The sequence below is a fragment of the Typopeltis vanoorti genome, chromosome 8 (assembly GCF_054136105.1).
Source record: "Typopeltis vanoorti isolate ZY-2024b chromosome 8, IOZ_Tvanoo_1.0, whole genome shotgun sequence".
Classification (NCBI taxonomy): Eukaryota; Metazoa; Arthropoda; class Arachnida; order Uropygi; family Thelyphonidae; genus Typopeltis; species Typopeltis vanoorti.
In genome coordinates, this window is record NC_143556.1 from 3567300 (window position 1) to 3579530 (window position 12231).

General features: G+C 37.6%; 1 protein-coding gene across 1 annotated transcript in view; it reads right to left on the reverse strand.

Annotated features, from left to right (window-relative positions):
- AspRS-m (aspartyl-tRNA synthetase, mitochondrial) overlaps positions 1-12231 on the reverse strand; it is a 191080-nt gene that overhangs the window by 68386 nt on the left and 110463 nt on the right. Inside the window, exon 9 of the mRNA XM_090397050.1 lies at positions 8986-9165. Coding sequence (XP_090253176.1) covers positions 8986-9165 — 180 coding nt within the window. The remainder of the gene's footprint in view (positions 1-8985; positions 9166-12231) is intronic.

A 12231-nucleotide genomic window follows, 5' to 3' on the forward strand; every position in this document is an offset into this window, starting at 1 on the left:
AAATTAATCTGCTCAGATGACGATGCCCTAACCACTGAACTAAACCACATCCTCAACACTTTCTTAGCCAATGGCCATAACCCCCAAAGAATCCAAAAAATACTAAAACCAGTAAACCACAACCCCCCCCCCCACCTACAATAAAGATTACACCAAATCTATCACCATCCCCTACATCCAGGTCACCTCTGAGAAAATAACCAATATCCTCAAAAAATATGACCTGACTTCTTGTAATAGACCATATAAAAAGTTGGCATTCCATATCCGCACTACCAAAGACCAACCACTTCCCCTAGACTTACCTGGTGTATACCAGGTTCATTGCAGCTGCAAATTGTCCTACTTTGGCCAAACAGGCAGGACAGCAAATATCAGGATTTCAGAACACAAGGGCTACATCTAGTTTCACCAGTACAGCCACTCTGGGCTGGCAGACCATGCCTTAGATACCTACCATAGAATTCGTTGGAAGAAAACTAAAATAATACACCGCAGCAAGTTTAAGTAAGAAAGATTATTCAAGGAATCATCAGCAGCTCTAAAAAAATATTAGTTTCTTGGCTTCTTCCTCATTTGCTTTTGTTAGTGCCTGCATGCATATACCATATTTTTATGTTTCTGAAGATGGCAACGTGACGTTGCAGAAATATTGAAGTTATACATTAAAGTTGCCTTTAATTAATATCCTTTATATGCGTTGTTAATTCCGTAAGCTAATTACCAGTTATGTATGACCAAAGTATAAGCCTTGCTACTAGAATTACGATCATCCACGGAGATTCCATCACACGAAATGCCCGTCAATACAGCAAAATGAGGTTGAAGATATCGAGACAACTAAATCGTCTGACCTTCCTAAAACGCTGCCGGGATAACAAGGTAATCCCTAACTGTGTTAAATTTAAGCACCATTTTACTTCACAGAAAGCTCTCCGGTGTTAAATATATTTATTCAATATGATTTATACTTAAAGAGTTTGTTTACTTGATTAAATCCTTTCTTATTCAAAATCTTATTCAATTAAAATCCTACCGGCTGCACCATTGTTAAACTTCTGTTCACATCTATATTTTACCTTTTGACTACTTCTAAATAGCCCTCCTTCTAATCTACTGTCATGCCCTTAAAATATTAATTCAGATTTATCTCCTCTTGGGATATTGGCAAAATTTTTATTATGCTGTGCCAGCCAACATCCTATAACAGAGGAGACTCTTGTTCAGGGAAATAATTCTAAATTCCAAAGGGATACACACAATAATTAATCCCACGCTAGCGCTGTGCGGATTCAGTTAGTAGTCGTGACTCGAATCTCACTTAAGCAATTATATCTAAATTCCTTCCCGCCAAAAGGTTCTATTTCATAAGTGGTGGTTTGAATTTGTAATCAGGCATAAACTCAGGTATAAGGTATAAAACATGTTTATTGGAAAAACAAAACATTTACAGTTAGGAAAATTCAAATACTCAATGGATCAAAATTCACTCTAAGTTAAGGTTCATACTAAATCACAATGAATCTGAGTATGCTAAATTCTTCAATTACAAAAGGATAAGATTAAGTGTAAGCATAATACTACTAGGATAAAATTCCTCTCACAAGTTATTCACAGAACATGCATTGAACACTTTCATTAATACTCTACCAATATCTATAATAATTCTAAATTTCATCAAGCAAGCCAAGCCATTCTCAAGCAAAATACTGCCTATCAACAATTCTTGTTTGTTCCACAGGGTCTTAATTAATTCAATCAATTTCTCATTTAAAAGTTCTCTACTAGTGTCCTTTAGTTTACAGTATACAGAAATTTCTTATTCTTCTAAGTGATTTTTAACACAGAATGAAAATCTTTACATTACCGGATCCTTTCAGATTTCATGTCGCCATCTCATGTAGATCTGGATAACCTTACTGTATATTCATCGGCTGTCTTTGTGCTTGGCGATGCACTACACTTTTCTTTTAATCGTTTCCGACTGTGGCGTGCTGTCTACCGCTCCGCAGGAAACTTTCTCCAACAGGACATTCTGCTAAGGCTCGATTCCGCATAGGCCATCATATCGCGATCAGCTCCGAGCATTCTCAAGAAAAGAACCTGCCGTCCGTCATCACAGTAGTCAATCCACCACTCTCTCATGACTCCCCCCGATAAACCTCCTATTTATCCTCGAATCCAGGAACCGAAAAGGCCCTGTAAAATGGAGTGCTTCGTCTTTTATTCAGCCTTTTTGGGCATCCTTTATTCGATGTGGTTTTCACCCACGAACCCCATCGTTCATGCCCCTTGGGTGATCCTACACTCTCCCTAATCTGTTAGGTTACATTATTCCAGGTAGCCGTTCTGACGTCATTTTCTGCATAGGTATAGCCTCCATTGCTACGCTTGACTCGTACAGATTATACGCAATTATACCAGATTACTATTTATAATTTTTCTCAGAATTTCGTAATGTACTAGACAGTTTAATGGGAATTACAAATAACTTAACAATTCCCTTACACAATTCTTACTATTTTGACACAAAATTCTCTGCTTCTCATTTCAGTTATGCAGGAATAACTCTCGCTATATGGCACACATGGACTGCACATTATTACATAATATAAAATAATACTTCATAATTATTAGCTGATGTGCGGATATCTCCTTAATTAGTAGTATTTATCATGTTAAATCCTGAATAAAGAATTTACTTGTAAAGCTCTCCATTCAGGATCTAACACTGGATTTATAATCGCTCTAGCTTCGCCCTATTAAGAGAACAAATTACCGCAACGCATGTTCTCCTTGCCGATGAAAACAAAACCTTACAGGCGCTAGAGGAAGAGCTTTCAGATACACTAGGCCATGATCTTTGGACTATTCTTTATGACGTCTCATGCACTTCGGCAAGAAAAGAATTCGAAAATTTACGTAGTCAGCACTTGAAAAAATACGAAAACCTGATAAAGAATTCTACTTCCTTACCACAGCCACCACTCAACACTGTAGTCAACTGCTCATCCGTAGTTTTAAAGCCTAAAGCACTCATCGCACTTTCACATGGCCACAATTTCGCCCCAGCTCCTAAAAGAATACCTGCTGAGGAAATCATGATCCAAATAGAACGTGGGATTCGCAACCTGCCTAACCATATCGCCAACAACGTCAGACTGGATGTAGCTGGTGTTCTCACCAAAGCAAAACCTCCAAAAACCAACTTATCCAAAATGCAGCTCTACTAGAAATGAAGAAAAACAAAAAAACAGTAATCACCAAAGTGGACAAGGGAAACGCCACTGTGGTGCTCAATCAAAAGGATTACAAAGGTAAGCTTAATGCTTTAGTACTAGACCGTGCTACCTACCTCCCTATGAACATAATCCTACCAGCTCTCAGATTAGAACTCTCCACAGTCTCCTTAAGAAAGTCACTTCTTGGCCTGTGGAAGTCGTTAACAAACTAAAACCTTATAACTCTATACCCCCCCTGATTATATGGACTCCCAAAAATACATAAACAAAATGTGCCATTACATCCCATAGTGGATGGCATTGATTCCCCCACATATAAATTAGCCAAAACGCTCACACACTATACTGGCAACACACCATCACACATAAAAAACTCAGCCCACTTTAAAGCCAGTATAGAAAACCTCTCACTCCAACACACTGACATAATGTTCAGTTTTGACGTCTCCTCTCTATTCACTAATGTCCCATTCAAAGAAACCCTAGACTCATCCAAGCCAAGTTTCCTCCCGATATCTCAGCCCTATTTCAGTTCACAATGAACTCAGGCTATTTCGTTTGGCAAGGAAAATTCTACAAACAGATAGAGGGGACATCCATGGGTTCACCACTTTCCTCACCCTTGGCCAATTTCTTTATGGAGACCTTTGAAGAGAAAGCCCTAAACTCTGCCCCACAAAAACCCACTATTTGGCTTCGATATGTAGATGATGTGCTCGCTATTTGGCCACATGGCGCTCAGATAGATTTGGTGTAGTCGCTGTTCTTGGGGGGGGGGGGGTGGTTTTGGGGGTTTCATTATTCTTTGGATTTGGTTGGGGTTGTAGCTGTTAGCTAAGAATGTGTTGTAAATGTGCTCTAGTTCAGTGGTGAGAGCATTATCATCAAAGTTAATTAATTTTGTCCTATATAGTGTTTTGGGAGCCTCTGTAGCTCAGTCAGTATAGACAAAGTCTTTTGGTTGGAAAGACCTGAGTTCAATTCCCGTTCATGATGTGAGGAACCTTTATCAGGTCTTTTAGACTAAAGGTGAGTTAGCCGGTCTCATACGGAGGTGGAGGGTTCTTCATCCCTCAAAACAGACAAATCGGTCCTGTGAACACACAAATTTACAGATATAAAATACTTACTGTAGAGCAAGGAAGACAAGAGGAAACCACCTTGTATCATAATCAATATTCCCTAGTAAAGTAGCATATGGCTAGTCCACCAACCATAAGGTTGAGGGAAAAACAACAGCAACAGTGTTTTAGTAATCCCATACAAATGAGAAGGGATGATGTGACTGTTGGGGAAAGTATCTGCCTGTGTGTGTGTGTGGGGGGGGAGATCTGGAAACTGAGACTGCTAAACATCCATCAGGTTGGTGTGTAATTAGGCGTCTAGGAAGGCGAGACTGCTGTTTTTTTAAATTTCTCCAAGGTGAACTGGATCCCGGTTATTAAGATGTGTTAGGAGAGTGTTGAGAGTATCAAAGCCATGTAGCCAAATGGAGAACACATCATCTAGAGAATAAATGGATGCCTCCATCTACTTGTAGAATTTTTCCTTGCCAAAGAAAATAGCCTAAATTCATGATGAACTTAAATAAGACTAAGAAATATTGGGAGGAAATTGTGCTTAGACAAAGTCTAAGTTTGTATGAGGGTGAATCAATGCCATCCACAATTGGGCATAGTGGCACATTCTGTTTGTGGATTTTTGGCAGCACATATATCTGGGGTGGGGTGGGGTGGGGGGGGGAATTGTGTGGTTTAAGTTTATTTGTAATTTCCACATGCCAGGACTATGATTATATAGATATACAGATCAGAGCCTTCCACGGGCTCCTTAAAAAGGTGGGTAGCCCTATGGGGAGTGAGAATGTGTTACTTTTAGGATATATTAGAAACTAATAATTAAGAGGAACCTTATATTTGGTTGGTATATTTAAACAGTAAAAGGTCTGAACTGACATTAATGAGACATTAATCATTTGAAAATGACTAGTGCATATAAAGGTGGGAAAGAATAGGTGCGAACAGAAATACTTGCTAATAATTTATGGGGAGAGAATGAATTATATCATCATATAAGCTCTAGTACAACATGCTGGCTCAGATATTGCCTGGATAAACAAGGTCTGCATACTGAACTCAGTGATCAGGATTGGACTGAAAGAAGTGCAAGAGTAAAACTTTGTGGGCTCCTGAAAAGCTAGACGTTCTTTGAAAGGAGAAGAAGTGATACCAATGCAACATCTTTGGATTAGTGGGGAAGTGCTGAACAGAGTCAGGGGAGATGAAAGCTGAAGAATCATCTTGTCTAGCAATAACACAAAATAAAACATGAAGCAGGGGTTGGATTTCTTCTCAGTAAAAGAGGAAGAGAAGAATTACTAGAACATAAACCAGTAAACAAAAGAATAATAATGGCAAGATTTGAGGCAAGGCCATTTAACATCACAGCAGTCCTGGTCGATTCACTGACTTCAGAAAATACTGAAGAAGAAACAGTTATTCTATAGCAACTTGGAAGTAATCTTGAAATCAGCACCAAATAAAGATATACATTGGAAGAGAATACCAAGATTGAAACAGACAATGAGGGGAGAAAAGAATAATGAGCAATATGGATATGGAGAAAGCAATGAAAGAGGATAAATAACGCTCGAGTTTGCCTTGAAGAATGATTTTAATACATTTTTAATACAAAATTCCAGCAAAAAAAAAAAAAAATACTAGACCATAGACATGATACTCATAAGCAAGAAATGGGAAATCTATTCAGCTGTGTCAAACGTTTCAAGAAGCAGGCACATGGAATTGGATCACAGCTTAACGATTGCCAGCATCAAGTTGAAACAGTTTCAGAGTCAGAGAGATATAAGAATGCTGAGTGAGGGAAAGTGTACAAGAAGTACTCAAGGAAGAACTAAAATCTACTACAAGAAAGGAACTGGAAGAGAAGAACAAAGTGGTGATGCAATCAAGAGAGCAGTGGAAGAAAGTCTTAAAGAAACCAAAGAAGAGGTAGATCTCACAAGAAACATTAAAGCTAATTCAAGAAAGAAAGGGCATTAAACATTAGGAGAGACATTTCTGCACAAGAGGAAGAACAGTAAAGAGTGAAATGCAATGAAGTGAAGTAGACAATTAGTATTTTCAGGGGATATAGAGAAAATAAGAATCAAAGTGGTGAGGAATAGTGTAAGAATATCAATAAATAATATGGCAAATACAGAATAAGAGTATACAAGATGATCAGAAACATCAACAAGAAATGGAGCTCATAGCAGAGCACCATAAAAGATGAAAAGGAAAAGGGTTAAATTGTGATGAACACAGAAGATTAATATTGCTTCCTCTAGATGACCCTTAACTATATCCAATGCACTACTAACATCCTTACCCTGCATTGTTTTATGCCATGGCACGGATTTAAGCTTCTTCCTAAGCGTGTCATAATCACCTGCCTTGTAGTTCCACATATACCCCTTCTTGATAGAATATTCCTGATGTTTTACAATCTCCCAAGTCAAGACTGCATGGTCACTTTCAGCAATCGAAGTCGATGTACTCACTTTAGTTATGGATAACTCTTCTGATCCTATGAACAGGTCCAATACTCTCCCACACTTAGTCCCCTCCATCACATGCTGCCTTAGGTAATTATCTCTTAGTAAGTGTATAAATTCTATTTCCTTCCTGTCATATGATCTTTCTTCCTTCTAGTCTACATCTCCATAGGTGAAGTCACCCATAATAATCACTTGACCTGTACTCATTGTACTAATTTGGCAATGCATGTCTTCCAGATCATCTGTGGAACTTCCTGGCTTATAGCAACAACCAACTGTATATTTTGTTTTACTGGCCTTAATTTCACACCAGACTGTCTCAAATGAACAGTCACCATCCTGCCTATCTCCTATTCTTTTTGGCTGCAATTCATCCACTATCATCAGCAGTACCCCTCTCCCATCCTATCTTCTCTGAAAATACTAAATCCTTCACATTCAATTCTTGTAACTACAATACATCATCTGCTGTTTCTCACTAATGCCTATAACTTTTGGCGAGGTTGCACTAACCAATACCAAAAACTCCTCCATCTTGTTCCTGATATTTTTGGCATTAGTATATAGAAACTGCAGCACCCACCTTTGCTTTCTGAATTGATTACCTTATTCAATATTTTTGCTTGAAAGACCATATTCCTCACTTGGTCATTCTTGCACTCACTCGCTTCATGGATGCCTTCACACAAACTCACTTGCTTCCATACTAATTGATTTAGTTTCCCTGAATTTGCACTTCAGAATGCTCGGTGAACAAAACTCTCTCTCCAGACACCTAACACCAAAACTATTCAGATGCAGTCCACCCGTATTGTACAAATCCTTCTTTCTGTCAAACAGAGATCAGATCCACAAATTCTACATCATTCATTTTACATAATCTACATACAGACTCATTGGCTATCAATGCCTTCCTCCTCCTCAGTTCACTTCCATCATAGCGTGGTAGGAGACTAACAATCTTCACCTTCTCATTCTTCCGTTTTGACTCTTCTAACAACTGCTTTACATCTGTCCTCATAGAATACTTCTCGCCTCTCAAATCATTTGTACCAACCAAGACAATCATTTCCTTCAACTTACCTTTGTGCATCCAGATGACGTGGCTAATATTGTGAATTTCTGCACCCGGAAAACACAATTTTGTCACACTTTCGTTAAGTATGCCACTAATCATTGTGTCTCCATACATAATTTTCTCATTGTTTTTCTTGTTTGTGCAGTCAGTCTTTAATATTCCTTCAGACTCCCTGCTTCTATCTCTTTTCAGCCCCACTAATCTCTTGCCACTTCTGCAATTTTGCACTTTGTCCTATGAAGGATAACATTCAACTGCACAATTTCTTTACTAATGTTCATTTCATTCTATTTCCATGGCCGCACATTTGATATTAATAACATCATTTTCTGTCCTACTGTTGGTACTCTTCACTCTACTAATATTTGCTGTGTTCTCATCTTTTAAAACTCACTTTTGAAACACTTAATACACACACACACACACACACACACACACACACACACTCTCTCTCTCTCTCTCTCTCTCCAGTTTCAATTTCCTTCCACATATCCTTTAATTTTCTTGACAAATACATTTCACACATACTGCACTGAATAAAATCCCGCAAATTCAAATTGCTCAACAACATGATAGTAATTAGTATAACTCAGAATAGAACAGAAATGGAATGAAAAACACTCCCTTCCAGAGACAAGCAAAACAAGGTCTTATTGCAGTAACCTTTCTTTTAGGCATTATTGCAGTAACTATATTAGCTAAATACAATGTACCTAACAATGTACTTCAAATTTTCAATTGCAGAACATATGTAGTCAAAGCTGTTCATAATGCAGTAATTGGATCCAGAAACCAACTGATTTCTAATATGTGTGTGCATGCACAGACACATATATAAAACTTGAAATCAGACAGAACATTTGATATTTTCTGCATCATTAAAGTAGTTCACAAATACTAATCTTACAAATAACATTTATCAAAACAAAACTGAAGTTGGCATGTCATACATAGTGAAAACTGTAAAAATGTGCATGTGTGATACAGAAGAGAAAAAATGTATATGGTCAAGCAAGTTCCACCTGATGCACAGCATGTGTGAGACATACCCTGGCATAAGTAAGTTAAAAAAAGTAAAACTAATAAATTAAAAATTTCATGCATACTTCTATTTTAAACCTTGTGTCTGGTTTATCACTCCCATACATGTGAATGGCATCATGATAGCTAAGAGATGGAAAAGGAATACTGAGAGGTGGAAAATGTGAAGGCCAGCTATATTGCAAGAGTCTTTCAACCAATGATCTCACATCCTCTGCAGTGGTGAAAGACAGTTCTAAGTCAACCTGGATTTAAAAAAAAGAGAGAAGGAAAAATTAAATTTTATTAAGATGCAATTTGCAACTAAAAATATTATTATTATGAAAATTATGAAAGAGAAAATAATATTATGAAAAATATAAGTATTATTATTATGAGCTACTCCATGGAGTCCTTAGACTCATCAAGGGAGACCCTAAACATTTTGCCAAGCACTATTCAACATTGGCACAGTGTCTATCATACTTTGTTTTGAACTCGTTTACACTGATGACACTCACAACAGACTCTGGCAACCTATTTCACTCATCCAAAACTCAAAAAATCTGCTGGACTTTGTAAAAGCTTCATGGGATACTGCATGAAATTCAAATCAATAAATTACAGCACATGGGGATGGATATAAAGTCAGTGAAGTGGATAAGAGGGTGGTTGATGGAGAGATGTCAGAAAGTAGTTTATTCTAGTTCTCATACCCATGCTAACTACACTCATGCTCATTTTCCAGGATGGTCTCTAGTTCTCTCACCACTAGATCTGATCTGAAAATTTTCCTCTGTATTAATCTTGTAAAAACCCTTTAGTAATTTGTATGTCTCAATCATATCACTCCTTTTCTGCCAGTCAACCAATTTCTGTAACTCACAAATCTTCAACCTGTCATCATAAGGTTTATTCCACAGACCTGCTACCATCTTGGTCAGTTGCCTCTGGCTCCTATCCACCTGCTCTTCATCGCAAAGAAACCCAGGTAACCAGATCTGTATGCAATAGTCAATAAAGTCAATAAAGAGGTATAATAACCTGCTTAACTCTACTCATCAGGATATTCTTTGGTAACCAAATAATCCAATGAGCTGTTTAGCCACTTTTGCAATACTAAACTTTAACTCTCTATCCACTAACACCCACCAAATTCCTGGCTTTGTCAATTTCCTGGAGTACAGTTCCGTCAATGGTACACATTTTTTTTGTCCCAAAATGCGTAACCTTTCATTCTGTCACATTAAACTGACATCCATTCTCCTCTGTCCAGACTCTCAGTCTATCCAAATCATCCTGCAAAATTTTAACATCATCCTTATTAACTAATGCTCTAGCCAATTTTGCATAATCAGTAAACAACTGAATAGTTCCTCTCAGATTCTTTCCTATATTGTTAATGTACAAATTAAATAGTAGTGGCCCAAGAACAGAGCCTGTTGGCATGTCACTAGTTATAGGTCTTCTACTAGACTGAATAAACTACTCTCTGATATCTCTCCATCAACCATATTCTTATACAATTCACCAACTTTATATCTATTCCCATGTGCTGCAATTTATTGTTTAGAATTCTATGCAGTATCCTGTCAAAAGATTTTACAAAGTCCAGAAGTATCACTGTAAACCCATTACCTTTACCCAACTCAGCTGTCACTGTATTATAACAAGTGAGCAGGTTACCAAGGCACGACCTACCTTTGCAAAACCATGCTGCACCCCCCCATACAATATCCCATTTCTGTCTATCCATTCTTGTATTTTGCTCTTGATGAACTTCTGTACCTTGACAATGCAATGACTTCTGATATGCTTATCAGTCGATAATTTGCTACATCACTCTTGGAGCCTCCTTTATGCAATGGAACTATTCCCACCACTTCCATCCCCTTGGGACTAATCCAGAGCTGAGACATAGATTAAATAATGTAGTCAAAGGCGCTGCCAATTCCCTTGAACCTTCTCATAAAATATGAGCTGGTATACCATCTAATCCCATAGCTGAATTCGTATCAAGGTTCTGTAATACGATATACACCTCCAGTTCATTTCCCTCCATTTCCACATAACCTTTTGTCTCTCTCATTACCGCAATATCTCTATTTGGATGATATACTCTTGCAAAGTGTTCACTTAGTAATTCTACTATTTTGCCTAATTCAGTTACCTTCCTGCCATCAGCATTTATTAAATCATTCTGCCATAAACATTCATCCTTTTACTTGCAAAATAATGAAAGAACTCTTTGAAATTATCTTTGGACTGCACTGCTAATTTCCTTTCTTACCACACTGGTTATCCTTCTGGACTGTGCTTTGTACTGCTCATATGCCTGCTAGTCACCTTTCTCCTTAAATTCCCTCCATAATTTTTTTTTTTTGTACCTCCAGCTTAATGATGGTATTCATCCATTTAACTCCCACTTGATTTATTCTCCTAACTCTAGGTATGCAGCCTGCTATTACTTCTTTCAAACATTCCTTTATCACTTCCCATGCACTATAAACATCCAGCCTTTGCAGTTTCACATGCCATGGCACTGATTCAAGCAATCTGATAAGCTTGTCATACCTTAAGTCCTGTAATTCCATATATATATATATCCACTCTTAACTGAAAATTCCACACATTTATCCACATCTCAAGTCAAGATCATATGATCACTCTCACTAATTGGTGGCAACATGGTCATTTTGGTTATGAATAAATTCTCTGATTCAATCACTAGATCTAGCACTTTAAAACCCCCAGTACATTCCATCACATGCTGACTCAGGTAATTATTCCTCAGTAACTGCATTAATTCTATTTCCTTCCTTCCACGTGTCCTCTCCTCCTTCCAATCTATGTTCTTTCATAGTTAAAGTTCTCCATAATAATCATCAGTCCTCCACTCACTGAGTTTATTTGCTGATGCATACTATCATCATCACATCATCATCCTTTATATCCTCTGATCTATAGAAGCATCCAACTGTATAATTTGTTCCGCTGGTCACTATCGCACACCAGATAGCCTGAAATGTGCTATCTTCGTTGGCCTGCAGTTCATCAGCTATCATGTGTTTCATCACTTTTACACATAATATCTTCTTACTAATATTTTTATTACAATTATTATTATTATCTGTTTGTTTCATTATAAACTGCTTCTTGTATCTAGCTGAGATGTTAAATCTCAGCTCTTTACTTTATGAAGATGGTGTTATACTCCTAAATAAATTGAGTACAAGTCTGCAGGATTCCCTAACTAAACTGAAGAACTCTTATAATAAATAGGGGTGCTTAAGAGTCAAAGCTGTATAAATGAGAGGACACCTCAACATTGC